The sequence below is a fragment of the Zingiber officinale genome, chromosome 2A (genome assembly GCF_018446385.1).
Source record: "Zingiber officinale cultivar Zhangliang chromosome 2A, Zo_v1.1, whole genome shotgun sequence".
In the NCBI taxonomy this organism is placed as follows: domain Eukaryota; kingdom Viridiplantae; phylum Streptophyta; class Magnoliopsida; order Zingiberales; family Zingiberaceae; genus Zingiber; species Zingiber officinale.
Window position 1 is genome coordinate 5,160,258 of NC_055988.1, and position 20,216 is coordinate 5,180,473.

Genomic DNA, 20,216 nt, shown 5'->3' on the forward strand with positions numbered 1-20,216 from the left:
AGGCGACGCTGGGTTTAAATAGGCGTCGACGACGAAGAAATTGTTGACCTCGCTTCGCCCTGGCGAATTCCGCGTCTCTTCTATTATTTATTATTATTTAAATAATCGTGGTCAAATAATTCCATTTGCATCATTATTATTACTATTATTATTCAAAGGTGGGAACTGGGAAGAAATGCTGATGACATGGACAATTACGCGCCGGTCCATTTCATCCGCTCGGCCGATTAATTATTATTATTAATTGTATGTATTGGTATTATTAATTTGTGCATCCTGATTAATTAGAGTTAATGTGACCTTCATGTGAATTATTATAATTTAATTTGTTTAGTCATGATAATTCTTTTTTTAAAAAAAAACATCTTTCATTGTTAAAAAAGCATATCGTATTAAAATAAATAAATAAATAAATACACATCCTTTTACCACCGTCAATCGACCCGTGTGGGTCAGTCCGTGATAAGTTTGGATTGGCACACGGATTAAAGAAATACTGAAATAGTAGATCATGAACTTTGAATATTCGTCGAGGTCCCTTGGTGTTTCTCTCATGTTCATCATAGCTAAGAGCGGGGGCGGATTCAGCGGGCGAGGCGCGGCATCGGCAGTCGCCCCCCTTATCGGTGGTGGAATCCCTAGTATTATGATGTTTCACCGGTGAGATAAAGGATATCACTTCTTATCCCGTGTAAAAATCATCTCTTTATACTTGAATTTCTAAATCTGCCACTGACTACGAGTAGAATTACTACTTATTTACGGTGTATTAATGTAATTAGGATTATCAATTGATTTATAATTATCTTTATGATAAATTGTTTTTAACTTACTTTGACATATTTTACTGGATAATCGGGGTTAAATTCATTTTACTTGATGAATATTTTCTGTTCGTTCCATGAGAAAATCGTAAATCAATTCAAATTTGTTCGTGGTCTTTTTTATTTATTCTATTTTAAAAATAGACTCGTGGATTGACTCGTCTAATCTATAATTCATTTTGAATTAAGTTGAATTGAATATTTTCTAATCGATTAAAATGATGAGTCGATCCGTCTCACGTCATCGAATGATCGCTCCATCATGGATCGGCCCACCACACCATGGATCCATCCGTCCCTCTATTACTGACTCCACGGGTCATCCGAGATTGTAAGTGGTGACATGCTTATCACATAAATCGCGGGGTCGAACTATAAGGCCGTCGGAGTGTAAATCTCCGGACCTGTATAATTCATCCCACCACCACTTATCCTCTTGACTTCCATAATTTATTTCTCTCGTGATGATATAAAGTCGAGTGAACAAAAATATTGAGAGCGAACTATTTCACTTTTTGCCACATCCGTCTGATTGAACCGACAGTTCTGTATTCCTTCCTTTTCGATTAATATTAATCAAAACTATTTAAGTATTGACTAAAATTATATTAATTTAATCAAAATTACTCAAACTTATTCCAACTATTCCAATACTTTTACAATAAAAAAACCATTGCATGAAAAAATAAGTAAAGACGCTCTTTTGTTGTTTTTTAAATATAAAACGAATACAAGGTGGTCGTTTTTTAAAATTGTTGCATAATTTCAAACATTAATGTTATTAAAAAAATGAAATGTATACCTGAAACTAATTAACTAGTTGTCCAATTTATCAACGCCTTGTTTTGTGTGCCATCTGGTGACAACATCTAGTGGAGATTATTTCTATAGATTTTCTAAGCTTAAATTATTACAAACATCTAGATGGACTTTAGCTTTAAGCAATAATTAAAATAAATAATCATGCAATGGCTTGCTTAAAAAGAAATCTTGAATCAATTTTCGATGGTATAAAATGAATACCTCGTTAGAATATTCATATCAGATATTATATTTTAAAAAATTATTATAAATTTTAAATAGAATAACTAAAAATTATTTGTTTCTTATGTCTTCTCTAAATTATATATTTATAAATCATAATTCTCTCAATCTAGAAAATAAATTTTATTCTTTAGAAATTATAGAGGAGAGAGTATAAATACGGAAACTAATATATGATATATTAAAAAATAAATATTCATATAATAATTTTTTTATTTTAAATTATATATTTTGAATAAAGAAGATGATATGGATGTTCTAATATCTAATCTCCCCGTCACTCCTCTTAGATAAATATATTCCATGATTTATCTTTTTCCAAGTGTGAAAGATAAAACTTACCTTTTATTTTACTAATAATAAAAAAAGAAAAGCATTTATTATTTTTTTATTGTTATTTATTATTATTATTATTATTATTTAATTGATACTGAGGATCGAGTTTGTGCCGATTAATACTGAGTGAGATGACTAATCTAATTTCACACAAATTTCTTAATAGTAGATATTAAAATAAATCAAAAAGTGTTCAAATAGATGATCCATCGATTCAATGCTCTTAAATTAATCATCTATTAGTCCCTGAGACCATGGTATCATGGTAGGATATCCGTAATTCGAACCCTAATTACGACGTATTTGTAGGAATTTTTCTTTCAAATGAGGGTGTAATCAAAGGATGTTGGGTTTCTAGGTTGGCCGCCACATGCGCTTCTCGATTTATACTGATGTCCGGTGGGAAACTTCCATGGGACTGGGTCGGTCACCCCAGGATCGACGTTACCCAGCCTACGATGTATTTGTAGAAATTTTCCCTCCAAATAGGAGGACGTAACAAAAAGAATATTGGGATTCTGGATTGGGCACCGCGTGCACTTCCCGCCGTTGAAAAATTTTTGTGGAGCTAAACTGGTCATCCCAGAAATAATCAACTAGACTAATTGAGATTATTTTTTTTAATTAATCATCTATTAAAAAATATATATTTATTAATTTATTAAAACTAAGATTGAATTCTCAAATGGCTTGAAACTAAAAATACCTGGTTACGGAGAAATACATATATTATTGCTCCCTGGGATGTAAGTTGAGAAACACGTGGTGCTTTCGCAATTGCAATTTGCACGTGTTTTTAAGGGACTTTGATTAACTCGTTCTTGAACTTTCCACAAATAATTGATGATTTAATAAAATAAAATAAAAATCTTCATAAACAAATAATTCCATCAATATTCATCTTAATAATCCACATTGTGTGTGGATCGTATTCCTATTATATAATTTAGTCCCCTTGAGTTGAATGAGCCAAAAAAGAGGACTTACAAGCGTTTAAAGTCGTATAATAACGTTATTAATTAATAGAGGTTTAACCTTATTACTTCTTCTCTAAACCTTATTAGTTCCATATATGATAGGATTCATCGATATCTCATTGTCAAGGTCAAAAAATGGAAAAATGTTTTTCTAATTTATTTATATTTGTCCACAACAAATGTGAAAAGGAGAATGCGCATACTCGCCATTAATGAATATAGGGAACGTCCACTTACCTAACCGATTCGATTCATGCATAATTGTTTAATCAATTATTTTGAAAATAATAATATATCAACTGGCATATTACAACAGTACCCGCTTTTTATGGAACCGTAGATAAGTTTTTAAAATATTTGAATCACATGTTATATTTTTAAAATTATTAAATTATGTGCCTATTTTTTATTTTACCTTTGTCCTTAAATTAATTTGACTGATTTAAAATTAATTTGATTGGAAAAATAAATCAGTCAGCTGATTCTTTTTAAATCAAATTGATTTTATGCTGTTTGATTTCGATTAAAATCGGTTGATGAACTTAGAGAGTTTGAAATTATATGAAATTAGTTTCTATATGTTTCTTTAATTCTCCTGATTATAAAAATACTATCAAATATAAATTTGACCCAAGATATTGAGAGTAGTGATTTTTTGAACATGAATTAGTTTTTCAAACATATTAGTGTTAAAAAAATTATTGCTCTCAATATTTTGGATCAAATTGATGTTTGATAGCATTTTAATAATCAGGAGAACTAGATGAACATATAAGAACTAGTTTCATATTATTCTAAAGTCTTTAAGTTCGTCAGTTAGTTTTGGCCGAAACTGGTTGATGGCCTAGAGACCTTGAAATGACATGAAACCAGTTCTCATGTGTTCATCTAGTTATTTTGATTATTAAAATGTTATCAAATATCAATTTGACGTAATATATTAAAAGCGGTGATTTGTTTTAAAAAAAATTATGACCAAATGAATCTAAATAAAATCAATATAGGTTCATTTGATCAAAATCAATTGACGGATCTAGAGAGTTCAGAATGAAATAAAATTAGATCTTATGAGTTATTCTAATTCTTATGATTATATCTCTGTCCTTAAATATCAATTTGACCCAATATATTGATAGCAGTAATTTTTTTAATATAAATTAATTTTCTGAATATATTTATATTTAAAAAATTATTATTCTCAATATATCCTGTCAAATTAATTTTGATAGTATTTTTATAATCAAGAGAATTAGACGAGCACATAAATTTTATGTTATTTCGAGGTCTCTAAATCCATCAATCGATCCATAAATTTTTTCAAACACATAGAAAGAACAGGGTAAAATGGAAAATGAATATGTGATTTAATAATTTTAAAGTTATGATATATGATTTAGACATTTTTAAGTTCAGTAAAAATTTATTACAACAAAATTAAACGGTCCAATATTGTTCATCCGACATGATGTGTGATACAATAGTAATTCTTTACATAGGATGGGATAGATAAGACACTCAACGGTATATTTTATATCAGTTAAAAAATAATCTCAAAATCTATTAAAGTAAATACCATGCATACATTTATTATAATCACTAAAGTTGATTTGAAAATTTCATCATTCAAGTTGATGCTAAATTTATTGCAATCATAAATCTTCATAAACAAACATAGTTATTGACATCTTGGAGTAGAATAATAACTATTCCACAAGTGCAATGAACAAGCATAAAATTGATTTAAAAAAAAAACAGAATTTTCAAATATTATTTTATTTATTATTTATTATTTATTATCGTTGATAATATTTATTTATTTGTATTGCCTTAATTACTACGGTTCAAAGCACCGGACGATGCCGGTCCATCTCAGTTGCTGCGCATGAAGCGGCGAGGAAGCCACAACCGTACCGGTTCAACACCTGCAGAATTAGTTGACTAATTTTGGTCAAAGGCTAGGTCAATGTTTACAAGGTCAAATCAAATATAAGTTTGTTAATTATATTGACTTTCTATGCAGTGAATGTGAGATTTATAGTTAATGGAAGGTTCATTGGGCTTGGTCGAGTTAGAGGTGGTTCGGTTTGAAGTAGTCTAGGGTTGGAATTAATGAATTGGTTTGGGTCTAGTTGAACTCACTCGAGTTGGGATGATTTGAAATGATTCGAGCATTGACTAGATTGATAACGACTTTGTCTAAAAGATGAGGATGAGTAGCCTTCGGATTCATTGTGACCTTCCACTTTAGATACTTAAAAGTCATTTGCAAAATTTTCGGGAGTATAATTAAAGTCGTCAATTTGGGTTAGGCTTATCGGATTAGTCCATCCTGTCAAATAAGTTAAGCGGATTGCGTTAGAATTTTATCAACTCAAGTCCGCGACAGACCGACCCGCCTAGGCCCGTGACCCATGCGGTTCAGTCCGCGATGGGCTTGGGTTGACCTGCGGGTTGAGAAATACATGTATGTGGGATTTTATGTCAATTTATTATTTTTTTTATTATAGTTTTGAAATAACAATAGTATTTTTCATCCAACAAAAGTACTCATTTAAGTCCATTTGTATTTAAAATACATGTTTATGGATACATTTGATTGATGAAATTTTTCTGAAGTAAAACTTTGAAGATATGAAATATTTTTTAAATTTTTTAAAAAAATTTGATGGGCCCGCGGGTTGGTCGGCCAAACCAGCAGCCCGCCTTGGATTGAGTTGGGTTGGAAATTTCCCAACCCGCCAAGTTGACGGGTTGGCCTACCCTGCCTCGCCAAATGGTTGGCTTGCCACAGGCCGACCAGCCCCGCCACGGGTTGGCCCGTCTGACAGCTCTAACTATAGTGCAGCAGTAGAACATTTAAATTATCATCTAGATATTCAGATTTGATCCCCAGTTATGACGAATTTATAAAATTTTTCCCTCTAAATGAGGCGCACAATAAAAGGATACCGGTGGAAAATTTTCATAGAGTCGAGCTAGTCACCCCAGGACTAGACAATGAAGCTAACTAGGATTATCAATTTTTTTTTAAAAGCCATTTGCAACGTCTTCAATTAATTAAAGGGTGATAGACTTACTACAATGCAGTAAAGGATCAATTCTCGATGGGTATATATTCTTGGGGAAAAAACCCTTTCACTCCTTAGCCAACTTAGTAGTCAACTATAAGTTGACCCCGTGATTAACCTCCCTTTACATAATCTCAGAACGGAGTGTGAGGGGCGCTTGAGTGAGCGTAATTACCTTTTGCTATAATTAAAAGTCATCTGCAAGGGATTAATTCCCAACATGTGCATACTCTCAGGGAAAAAATTTTTCCTACCCCTAACTACTTGGTGGTTAGTTATAAGTTGACCTTGTGATTTATCTCTCTTCATATAATTTGGAGACGAGTTGTGAGGGTGCCTAAGATGAGTGTACTATAATTAAAAGACATTTGCAATTTCCCCTAGACGCAATGAGTTGGCAAGAGGCACGATGGATCATTCAACATCGAGGGTTTGATTCTCCGACAACATAATTTTGAACGCCTACGATGCTCGAAAACCTGGTGTGCTGAGCTGCTGGACTATGGGTTGATTTGATTTTAGGATTTACTTGGTGGGTGAAATATGATATCATTCCCTAGAGGTATACTTGTCTGATAAATTGGGCAGCCCCTTGTTAAAATAATAAATATAACATGATACATGGTCACATAATTGTACAGGCACAACTAATTAAACAAGATAATAATATCCAACTAACAAATGTAAAAATATACAAAACAACTTAAACATAAATTGAATAGACTGCATGTTGGGTCTGCTTAAACATAACAAGTACCATAACCAAAATAAAAATATCCAACAAGATCAAAATCTACACACAAGTCAATTATTATATAAAATGAGTCAGGATAACCCAAAATGCAAGCAAATGTAAAACGAAACAATATGAAAAACTCTCTATATGACATGAGAGTAGCGGACAAGATCTCCAAACAACTCCATATGCCCTCTATCTACTACTTGGAGAAGAAAGAACACAAATGGAATAGTCAGTCCACATGACTCAATGGATAATGAGAGATAGATAGTGCATGAGCTAAGTATAAGGAAATCAAAAGTATATAGTCTCACAGTATATCATTAAAATATAAGTGAGAACATAATAATTGCATATACAAGAACTAATCTGCCAAGTATAGTATAATGAACAATAATAAATGTGGATATGCAATGAAGCTACTCATAACCACATAAGCAACATATAATGGTATGTAATACGTATGACAATGTCAAGCATATGCAACATCAATGTTATCAAACTCACGAGTTGATTCGAAAACTCGTACAACATCGTGAGTTTACCTATGAAAACCGAGTAAAATTGTGATAAAATCGTGTATTAAAGTAAAATCGGATCAAAATCGTAAAATTGCATTTAAACTCGTAAAAACATGATTTTGGGGATAATTTTATTGATTTTGTGTCGTTAATAAAACAGGACTATTTTGGACAAAACGATGTCATTTTGGGACAATTTTAGATTTGCACTTTTCTATGAATGATTTATATTAATTTGTTATCTTGTGTTTTATTTATCTTTAGACTTAAGCTTTAGACTTGAATTTATGTTTATGTTGTATTTTCATGGCAAGTATTTGGTTGTTTAAAAGTTTAAAATTATTAGTAGTTTTTGATTATATGAATTAAAATATTCTATATGTAGATTTATGCGATTGAAATATTCAATGATCAATTAAAAAGAATATATCAGGTTTCTTTTGAAACTAATTTAAAATATGATGTAAAATTTTACGATTTTATGATCAAATTTTATGACTGCTCCAACGATTTTACCTAAACTCTCAATTTTGATAACACTGTGCAACATCCATATTTCAAAGATATGCAATAAATCGCAGGCATATGCAATAAGTATCTCCATCATATACAACACACATCATATGCATATGTATAGTTACTTTTACACATCACTTCAGCTACTACAATATTTGTGTAGCTGAGTGGGCATGACTATGATAACTGTATCAACTCTAGCTACTACTACATTTGAGTGACTAGTTGGATAGGATACAAAATTAGTCATCTAGCTACATAATAAGCATTATCTGCATACAACTCCGCTACCATTACCCCGAGTGGTCATGACATGACAAATTGCATGCATTTGATCTAGCTACCACTATCTCGACTGCTCGAGTGGACAAATAATATGACTGACGACTCTCTCAACTACAAGGGAGACTTAGTTGATAGCATGCATAATGTAATGATAAGTAAGATGTAAATAATTATAAACTCAGATATAATCATCACTATGCAATAGTATCCCAAGTATATTCAGAAGTATAACTGAAAATAATGTACATATAGAAACTAACAGGTGTACTAAACAACATGAATAGCCAAAGATAAAATACCTATAGTACACATCAAACACATGTGTACAACTATGAAATATAAATAGTTAAAGATAAAATACCTATAGTACATATCATACATATGTGTGCAACTACGAAATAGGAATAGCCAAATATGAGACTGCATGAATATCATGTAGATTATCTCTAAGGTCAAATATATAAGTATAAAACTTAAGTTAAATAAGAATAGAGTCAAGGTAATATCATTGTTTTGATGTACGTGTCAAAGAGTTTAAGTTAGGTTTCATATTGGGTTGATATGTGTTTAAGTCATGCAGGACTTGGTGAAACACACATGAGGAGCTTGGTGCGGCTAAGCTTGGGAAGCTCATCCTATGACTTGGGTCCATGAGATCGGTGAAGGATGGTGCATCCGAGGAACCGCGAACGAGGAGCAATGGAGTGAAGCCGAAGGAAGCAGACTTCAAGGCAATGTGAAGGATGGCACGGAGAGGAGCCACGAACTCAGGTGCATCTGAGGGACGAAGGTCGAGGAAGAGGGCTTCAAGGGCAACTTTGGAGTGGATGAATGTGAATGTGTAACCAGGACCAATCGACTAATGGAAGTTGCAGTCGACTGGTCCAGTCGACTACTCAGTCGACTGGGAGAGAACAGAAGCATTCTGTTCGTTCATCCAGCAGCAACCAGTCGACTGGTAAGTAGCCGTTGGCACTGTGAAATAGCTGTTGGCTACCTCCAACGGTAGCACCAGTTGACTAATAGAAGTGACAATCGACTAGTGCCGAGATGAGTTGATATGATGATCAACTCTCTCCTCTTATTTATAGGAAGCTTTGGGGCATGAAGGAGGTTACTAATAATTGTTGAATCACTCCTTTGTCATTATCCAAAGCTTCCAAGTCATACTCTTCTTCCTACTCTTAATCTCCATCTTATGAAAGAAGAAAAATGCTTTGTGAGAGGTTGTACTCCACTAAGAAGGAGTAACCTCTAGTCGAAGATTGTCGGGGACTGATCCACCAAAGGATCAAGGGTTCGTCTACCTCAAGGATACGCCGTGGAGTAGGAGCAAGCAATCTCTGAACCACGTAAAGGAATTGTGTTAGCGTTTGTCTTCTTACTTATTGCTTTCATTGTTTTAGTTTCATTTCCGCTTGCGCAAACTAACCATGTAGAGAAGAAAGGGAATTGGGGGGGGGGGGTGTCCTAGCTATCCAACTCTCCTTCTAACCGGCCACCGATCACTTACAGTAACAAGAGAAGTTATCTCTAGAAGTAATATTGAAAAGATAAATATGACTAAGGCTTTTGAGAAGCCTAAGAATGTCACAAGGGAAGTTATTCCTAGAGTTGACCGTGAGGAGACTAGTGAGACCAAGGCTTCTAAAAAACCAAGGAAAATCATTAGGAAGGTATTAAGGGAAATTATCCCTAATGAATACCTATAACACCCAAGGAACACCAATATATTTTAGGTTCCTAAGAGTGTGTTCTCTATACTCTAGATGAGTTTAGAGAGTGTCAACTTTAATTGGAATGACAATTAGCCCAACCTTATTAAAGTTGTCACTTTGGGCCATTTTCAAGATATTGTCACACCTTAAAAATGAAGGTTTAAGGCTTACTCTTTGGAAGAGTAAGATGTGCTGAAATTTGACTATTTAGACTTAATTAAATTGACACAATTATGATATAAGTAAAAGAAATATCAAATTGGGTTTTTGACAATTTATTAAGCGGATAAGAGGAACTTAGGATTATTTTTAAATTTAGCGATTAGTTAGTGATACTTAGACAAGAAATCTACGTATTTTCTTCATGCTAAAATTGCCATGATGAATGCCCTATCATATTCCATAACATTATTACTCTTGCTTTCATATTTTTTTAAATATATCACATATCATTTAGCTATGATAGTTTTTCTTTTGAAAAATACTTATGTGATGTATGCCATAATCATTCTTATGCATTATTTTAAATTTCTTGTAATTAAGAATAATAACATAAATTGACATCCTAAGTTAGATGAGCAAAGTTTAAAATACCTAGTTAGATATGTGTGATCCCTTAGTTTGAGAGAAAATCTATTTTATATCTCATAAGGCTGTAGGTATGACTTGTATGTGCTTTTGAGACATATTAAATACAAGTGAGATGTTAGGAGGATGAACAAAACTCATGATATTGATTTAGTGCATCTTTTTGGAGTTTTAGTATCATCAAAATAAATGATTATGTAAAGTTCAATCATAGGAAAATAAAGTGTATAAGTCATGTACATTTAGCCCAAAGATCATGGTTGAAAATTTATTTTAAAAATCATTTCAAAATTATTTTGAAAAATCTTTATGAAGTCTATCTTTTGATAGAGATCACCATTAATTAGTTTGATACAAAAGTAGAGTAAAATATTGAAGTTTTCAATAGTTTCTAAGTTTATATCAATCTTTGAAAGTGAAATTTATTTTCATAAGATGAAGAAGAGAGTTGGGTTAATGTGGGGTGACCTAACTTAAACATATTGTCAAACATTAAAAAGGGAAAAATTGTTGGGAAATTATTGGTGTAATCATTCTCGGGGCCAAGGATGACCGATTTGATTAAGGTCGAGTGAATTCGAGCTTAAGTTTCGATGTTTCGACAATATATGAGAAGAGGTCAAGTATATCAAGGTTGACTGAATACTTGACAATATGTGAGAGAGAAGTCAAGTAAGTCATGGAGAACCGGATACTTGACTGGGAAGTCCTAATGGAAAGTTAGGCAAAGGAGAGTTCTAACTGCGGTTAGGCAAGAGAAAGTCCTAATGTTAGGCAGGGTGGAAGTCCACTGGGTGACTAGCTCTAACTGTGGTTAGGCAAAGAGAAATTCAGGTGGATCAAGGAGGATCGTACATTAGCAAAGGAAAACCTTAACTGAGGTTAGACAAGAGAAAAATTCAAGCGGATCAAAGATGACCACACTTGGTAATCAGAAGTCCAACGGGAGGTTAACAAAGAGAAAGTCCAAGTGGACACTTGGTTGGGAAGACCCAATAGGTCACAATTCACTCTATGTTGGGCAAGGAGAACCCTAGACTCAGATCAACTAGATTAGGGTTGAACAATCAATTAGGGTAATTGATTAGGAGCTTTACGAGCTAAAATCGCGAGAGCATAGAAATGTGTTGAATTGATTGAGCTTAATCGATTGGGTCAATCAATTGGACCAATTGATTGGATAGACAATTCTAATCTATTGAAGCAATTAATTAAGAGATATTTTTTTATCACGAGAGAGGGAATCGATTGAAACATTCGATTAATACTTCTTATCTCGATTGGGCTAATCGATTAAGACCTTTCACAAGAGAGCAGAGAGTTTGGGAATTGATTGTGTAGTGGATTAAGGTTTTCTGAATCGATTGGGATGACTCACCAATCGATTAGGGTTTCGAAAAAGAGCCGTTCTACAGGTCGAATGAGCAAATCCTACATGACAATCGATTAGGAGTGGACCTAATTGATTGGGAGACGTCGAAGAATCCTAGAAAAAGTTTTCGTGGACTTTTTTGAAGCCATCTATTTCGCACACTCTTCGCTAGTTCTTTAGCTCTTGGAAGACAAGTGTTGTTGCACTTTCCAACGATCAAGAGATCAAGTAAAGTGTTATTATATTATGTATTCATTTCCTTATTGTATTTTCTTATTGTGAGCTTGTACGAGATTTCTCCACTTTCGAATTATTTCTGAGAAAGAATGTTTTACATAATGGAGTGTGTGTACTGTGTGGATCCTTCGATTAGTCACCTCAAAGAGATGAATACCAAATAAATCCTAGTGTTAGCGATTGCTTCGAGTTTTCCACTGCAACAATTCAACAAGACGAAGCGATTGGAACTAATCACCCACCTCTAGCTCCTAAAGTGTCCTAATAAATATTTCTATATTATTCAGTTTGATTCGATTCGTTTACACCCCTAGGTGGGACGAACTCCCTAGGCAACGACAGTTCAAATCTCATTTAAGGCAAATAGGGATGACAATGGGGCGGGGCGAGGACAAGTTTACCATCCCTATCCCCATCCCCGTCCTCATCCTCGCTTTTTCGGATTCGGAGAACCCCCGAACCAGAACAAACGAGATCCAATCCTTATCCCCGCCCCCATCCTTCCATCCCCAAAATTAATTATATACTATTATTATTTTACTATTAGTATTATTGATAATATTAATATTAATATCCATATTATTAATAATTTTATTATTAGTATTTTATTTTTTTAATATTAATATTATTATCAATATTCTACACTATTATTAATATTTTTTAAAAATAATAATAATAATAGTAATATTTTTGGGTGAGTTTGAAGATAGGGATAGTATCCCCATACTCACCCCGAACCCACCTCATATCCAAAAAAAAAATCCTTGAACTCGTTCCCATCCCCGAATAAATCGAGAATTCCCATCTCTATTTCAGATTTTCCCCACGAAGTCCCGAACCGGTGGGAAAAATTATCATCCCTAAAGGCACATTATACTTGGAAGTTTAAAAAACTTGTGACGCTGGACCATTCGTCACCATCCTTTTGCGCTTTCTTATTTATTTTAGTGGTAGGTAGAAAACTTATATGGGATATCTGGATTATTAAAATAATAATAATAAAAAAGTAATTTACAATATATTTTTCTTAGATTAATAAATAATTATAAATAATATTTAATAAAAAATAATTGCTAAAATCTATTTTAATTTTGAGTTTTAAAAGGAAAAAAACACAAACAATCTTCACTAAATTTAAAAATAAAAAACAAGTTATTGCTCTACATTTGTAGCACACGGTAAGAATAAATATAAAAATAGAATTAATTGATAAAAAATAATTTTTTATGGTTCAAATAAAAGAAAGATATATATATGTTTTTCTAATATAATAACATCTATAATCAACTTTATACTTAGAGGGAGAGAGTTGATGGTAAATTCATCCGTAGACCATCTTAATTTTTAACGTGCACCGTGAGGCATCCTACCGCAATTTCCTCGATGAGCCCTTTAAAAGGCCAGCCGTGCGGTTCCTGTCGAATCGCCTAGGGTTTGCCTTCTCGTCGATCCGGTTCCTGGTAGGGTTTCAGCCCTTTGCGCTCGCTTCTTGTATTTCTGGTCGAGAGGGGGCATCGGCCAAAGGATTTCTACAGCTCATCATCTTGGATTTGCTATTTCTTCGTAGATTCTCTGGAAGTGGGATCTGCAGCGGTGATGTCAGCGAAGGAAGACAACCGGATTTTTGTGGGGGGCTTGTCGAGGGATACCACGGAGCGCCGGCTGGAGGCGGAGTTCAGCCGGTTCGGGAAGGTCATCGAGGCCCAAGTATGAATTCGTCTCCTCGTTTTTTGTTTCAGTTTCGACAGTTAAAGAATTAGGGTTTACTCTTGTTTTACCTCGAAAAGGCATAGATCATTAGCCATGTACGGAGTCTTTTTATTCTTGCTTTGGGTTCATGTTTTGGCAAGGTTTATATGCGTATTAGAAATTTCAAGTTGCATTTTAACTGAATCTGCAAGTTTAGAAAAGTAACATTCATTGTCTATGGTTGCATCAGTTTTACAAAGCAACATACTGCTTATCTTGTACTTTGTCAGTAACTATTTTAGTGACACACTGATGCTCTACATTTAGTTACTTTAGTTATTTTTTTGGCTGTGCATTGACTCTTACATTTTCTATGTATCTTTCATCATAATCTATCTGATATGATGAAATGACTTGGCTGCTGGGCTCTACACGAATTCAGTCCTGCCTTGATCTTTTTAGGTGCATTTGCAAGACAGCCAATTATCTTAGTTTCTTGTGTTTGCTGGCACGAGGATAAGTTTGCTTGTTTTTGTCTGGGTGAATGGTTTGATGGAGATGACCTCCTGGTGTAAATCTATCAGTGGGAGCTTGCTTTTGTTATTTTTTGGCTGATGTGGTGCTCTCACAGTTGGCCTTTGAAAACTTAACTAGCACATTCGACTCTTCAGTCACCTCAAAGATGCATCTTTGGCTCTGTTGTTTTTTGATTACCGCTTATGGGTCTCAATGTTATGAACCAGTTTTCAGGGACGAATCAAGTTTGTGATGCATGCATAATATTCAGCACACTGTTGCAGATCATAGCACTTTTAAATTTCTGTCCAGTTGATTTGCATGGCTGACAATAAAAGGCTTCCAAAGGCTTGATTTTTAGTTTCGTGTTCACCTAAGCAAACACTTTGAGATCAAAAGAGAAGGATACCATATTGATCATCGAGTTATTATCCTCTGATGGCATGCACCATAAGAGAATGTTGACCTGACTCAAGTGTTTAATCCTGGATTTGACTTGTTGCCTTGTTAGCTTAGGGTAAAGTTCATTCTTTCTGCTGAGAAATCCTCTGAAGTGTGTTTTATTGTTGATTTTGCAATGTCTGAATTGGCTGAATGATTTGGCTTCTCTAAGGGATGCTCTAAATGTCTTTTGACTGATGCATTAATCCAATTCACAATCCCAGTGCTTCTAGTTCATTGAGCTCTGTGTTCAGTCAGATTTTGAATATTTGTGACCCTTCAGCTAGCAGGAGCTTCTCATACCACTTATCTACTGATATTAACGTCTTTCCCCCACTTACATCTCCATTTAAAAAGTTCAATCCCAATATTTGAGGTTTTGAAGTGTTACACTAATGAAGATGGTTCTCCAAAAGGCTTTCCTCTAGATGTGCCTTAACTCGATCCTCTATCTAACATTAGCTTGAAGTTCTCATCTAAGATTAAATATAGCCAAGTGAGAATGGAAATTAAAAAGGAGGGCAATTTGCAAGTAAAATTCTACTTGGTAACATCTCCAAACCATTCAACAGGAAAATGATGGAAATGCCATTGAAGCTGGGTAAGAGTAGAAATGGGAAATGCCTTTTGATATTGGTTGATTGATTCCTTAATGAATTGGATCATTGCCTGTAATTTGGCTTTAAAAGGGACCATGTGACCAGAAACAACAACAAAATCAGTGAAGGTTGCTAATTGACAGCTGTTGAATCATACAATTTGCCAGAAAAAGAATCTGTTGCCATTTTTATTATAGATTTTGCTTTATGAATCTCAGGACTATTATATCATTATTACCAAAGCAGGAAGTATTATTGCTCAGTGCTATCCTTAGGTTGATTCCCTTTTATCTTTTGAACCAATTGCACTTATAAAATTTCTCTGTACCTTTTCCGTAAACCGTTGGCCTTGTAGCTGCTGTTAATGTCTTTCCAAGTGTATTATATGGTTAATTTAGTTCAGGTTTTTCACCAGATACATGTAGTTAGATGCTCGTTTTGGATTTCTCTGAAGTTTTTCTTCACAGAGATCAGTAATGATTGATATGGAATATCAGAGTGATTAGCACTAGCATAGTATTAACATGTAGCTTGCTGTTTCCTTGATTATCGTGGTGCCATAGTGATCCTTGGATACAGAAGTTGCTTTTTGGACTGGTTATTATTACTGGAATAATCCCAATTCAAGGTTTTTCCTAGCCTTTGCAGAGGTCTAAATGTGGTTCCAGGACTGCTCGACTTTTCATGCACTAGCTAGATTGATTCTCGTCAGTTGCGGTCACTCTACTATTGCCTTTGAGCTTAAGACTTCAACTATCATGCATTCTGTGAAATTTTGGTAGCTGTCCCAGTGTTTTGTTTATTTGGCTATGTAGGAAGATCTGACTGTTGTGAAGGTGTTCAAAGAGTTTCATATTTTGTTGTTAGGAAATGCCTATTTAACGTTCTAAGAGTGGAAGAATAAACTCATTGTTTACACATCAGATCACCAAATTAATTTAAAAATTCTTTTTGACGTGCTTCGTTGAATATGCTTTCATTGGGTTGTCCTGGCCCGAAAATGCAAATTTTCACTGGTTGTGAGATGAAGATTCAGCAAATACGAGGTTGTATAACAAGATGTATAAAACTTACTCGCATGGGCAATAGTCTGCAGGTTCTTTTCACACACACACACACACACACCAAAGAAAAAAAACAGTGAAATGCTTGAATGTCTCAGATTGTGTTCGTGACAGATGGTTCAATAATATCACATCATTATCAGGTAAGTTGTGTTTCTAAATACATCAAATTTAAACAAGGATAATCTCTGTTTCAATCAACTTCTTTTCTCTCATGCATACCATATCTGCAAGTGGTATAAGCTTCATTATCAACTTATGCAGTTCTTGATGGTAATACATGATTATATATTTGTGTGAGTGCTTTTTCATGCATGATATATTTTTAGGAGAAAGATGGAAATGTTTCTTTATAAATTTAGTTGCATTTTTCCTTTATGATTCTACCCAGAATTCAAACCTTAACCTACATTGTCATTACCTGCACCATCACTGTTAACTACATCAATACTCTTATCCATATCAGGGGTTTGGTATTGATACAGTTATTATCACTAATACAAATTTTGTTATAGAACTACCATTTTAGGCAACATTAGCAATAGCCCAATGAAAACTTCTGGACGCTCCATTATTATTATTATTATTATTATTATTATCAATTTCATTATTCATGCCTGTTAAATTGTTGTAATCAGTGGATTGATTCCCTTATTCTTCTCACCTTTCATCCTTTTTTCTCTGTTACAAAAGTTGAAGATTCTATTTTTCTGTAGTTGTATTTATAGTCTCATTACATCTTAACAGTATTTTCATTTTTAATAGTATTGAGATTAGATCATCGGATGTATTGGACACAGAGCATTAATCAACTAAACATGAAAATATTAATATTTTCATACCTTCACATTTTTATAATTTCATAATTAATAAATAAGCTGATTTTGCTACATTCAGAATTTAAAAGTTGTTTATATGTTTTAGTGGGTGAACACATTCAGTCATTGAGGATGGTTTGTTTTCCTTTGAGTAGATTAGTGCATTCACCTAAACAAACAATAAATTTCTGTCAATGATTTTAAATGTTTGTTCACTCTGAATGTCAGTGGTGTGTGTCCTGCTTATATGGTTCTTTTGGTGGCTTTGCAATTGCATTAATGTTTTTTGCATTAGAATTAGATATAAGAAATTTTTTAGCTACAGGATTATCACATTTTATTATGTTCATTTTAGCATTATATCTCTGTATGTTTGTTTGTGCAATCATTTACTTAGTATTATTATATACACTAATACTTAAACATGTTGAGGTTTTTCTTGATGTTTGTTGAACTTAACCGAGCATATTATGTTACTATGTCTTGCCATATGCAGGGTAACTGGTTGGACTAAACATGTCTATGCATTGCTTAGTAGTCTTCTCATTTGTAGGTCATGTTGGAGAGAGATACTGGCCGCTCTCGTGGTTTTGGATTTGTGACATTTTCTGATGCACGTGCAACAGAGATTGCTATCAGTCAGATGCATGAACGTGAGCTGGATGGAAGAGTCATTTCAGTGAACAAGGCTGAACCTAAGATGAGTACTGATAACACTCGCTATGATGGTGGTGGATACAAGTCCAGTATTAGAGGAGGCTATCGTGGTGTTGATGGGCCACCACTTGCTGGGCAGTCAGATGAATGCTTCAAGTGTGGTCGTCATGGACATTGGGCCCGTGAGTGCCCTTCTGGAGGAGGCAGTGATGGTCGCTTTTCCTCTCGCTCCAAATTTGGAGGAGGTGGTGGACGAGGGGGACAAGATCGCTACAACGATCGCTATATTGATGATCGCTATGATGGTGGCCATTATGGGGACCGAGACCGCATAGACAGCAGGGACAGCCGTTATAGTGGTGGTCGTGATCGATATGGGCCTACTGGGGATCACTTTTCAGGCGATAGATATAAAGGGGGACCGGACAATTACCTGCACAATGGATACAACAGGGAGAGAAGCTATGAGAGGGATGGCCCTCGCATTGGTAGTTATGAAAGAGATGGGGGGCCAAGAGGTGGTGGTGTCTATGACAAGGAAGGATCACGCGGTGGTGGAAGTGATAGATATGGAACTGGTGGGCCTTCTCGTTACAATGGCGGTGGAAGTTTCAGGGAAAGGCCTGGGCCTTATGATCGTCCTGGTAGGGGTGGACGCCCATCATCCTACGATGTTCGCTATTAATGCTCCTGGTGGTTTACTAGTTAAATCTCTGATCCTCTTCCCTAGCATGCGAAACAATGCAGTTGTTTTGTTCAAGACTGAAACTTGTTAACTCTTTGTAGCAACCTTGGAAACTTTCTTTGCAAAGTGTAGCTTATGGATGATTGTGCTTCATCTGCACTAGTTGTAGCCAGCAGTTGCTTTTAATATGATTTCTATCTGGACCTTGCTAGTTTCAGTGCAGGCTACTTCCGAAACTTCGTATGTTTCAGTTTCTTCAGTGCCATGCTAATTGTGATCAAGACTGAGTTGATAAAAATCAGTGATGCCTATTATCATCATCCTTCTGAAATGCCAATTGCAATTTGGTAACAATGATTCAGTGATGGACATAATGGCCATGCTTTATTTTTGTTGCTCCGCAGTTTTGGTCAGCTCATGTTTTTTTCAAAGTGATGTACAGTCAAATAAGGTGCTAATTGACAAGATATCAGTTAAAATATTAATTTCCCTGGAGTTTAATGGTAAGACCCTGAGTAGATAGCGATTCTGGTTATTGACTCGGTTGATTCCTGACACCACAGCTATTCAGTTCAGAAGAGCACGAAAGCAACAGTAGATAGTGATTTGTCGTTATTAACAATGTTTCCAGGCTAAAGAAATTTGAATTGCAAAATGAGATCCTTGGTTACTTAATTATTATGCCACCTTGAATTCTGATGCTGATATGAGGAAATGATTAGAAGAGACTTGGCATATTTCGATCATCAGTTGTTTGTTCAGCAAGTTCGACAGAATTTAGTAGCCATATAAAAGGAATAAAATTCACATAATTGGTTTCACTATCATTCCTAACTCATATTAAATTATTGATTCCTTTTCTAACTCTTCATCGTGCAGTATGATGATGGACACTTATGATATTGAAATTTACTTGCGAACTAAGTTATAACAAGCAACATTCCCTCGAGGGGGGTGGTGGCACATCTCGACCATGGTTATTCTTCAGATGATTACCTAAAGTTTATGTAATATATATGATTTTACCTGTATGTTAGACTCATTATTTATGTCTTGTGTATTTTCAGACGAAGATCATGTAATACACTGTTAATTTCAAAGATTAAATTCCTAAAAGAAAATTACAGGATTCCTATTTATCGATGGTTGGCATCCCTTGCAAGCGATGTTAGTTGTAGTTGGCCAGGATGATTGCCTACTATTTAGGAGGTTCGTACCTTTTTGGATGCCATGTTTGCGACCTTGACATATCATCTAAACATAATAAAAAAACATTAAAATCAATAACAGATGAATAAATAATCTTGTAAATTTTTTCAAGCACTTCAAATTATAATACTTTATTTATTTATTTTTTTCAAATTTCAATTTTGGATATTTTTTGTGTTTAAACAAACTATATATCTAATGAATTAAAAATAGGCGTTCAACTAAAAATACCCTCTCGGCGCACGTTATCCCTTACCGATCCGAACAAAAGAAGAGGGCAATCTTCCAAACCACGTTCTTTCCGCAATAAATC

The 20,216-nt window shown here is 34.4% G+C and overlaps 1 protein-coding gene across 2 annotated transcripts; it reads left to right on the forward strand.

Annotated features, from left to right (window-relative positions):
• The first annotated feature begins 13,568 nt into the window (after positions 1 to 13,568).
• LOC122040606 (glycine-rich RNA-binding protein RZ1C-like) lies at positions 13,569 to 18,911 on the forward strand. Of its 2 annotated transcripts, none has more exons than XM_042599971.1 (3): positions 13,569 to 13,685; positions 13,793 to 13,932; positions 17,906 to 18,911. In XM_042599971.1, the coding sequence occupies exons 2-3, from the start codon at positions 13,822 to 13,824 to the stop codon at positions 18,692 to 18,694; spliced, it is 900 nt and encodes a 299-aa protein (XP_042455905.1). In that variant the 5' UTR covers positions 13,569 to 13,685; positions 13,793 to 13,821; the 3' UTR covers positions 18,695 to 18,911. The 2 variants fall into 2 exon arrangements, with proteins under 2 accessions (XP_042455905.1, XP_042455906.1); XM_042599972.1 differs by lacking the exon at positions 13,569 to 13,685 and adding an exon at positions 14,357 to 16,677.
• The last annotated feature ends 1,305 nt before the right edge of the window (positions 18,912 to 20,216 follow it).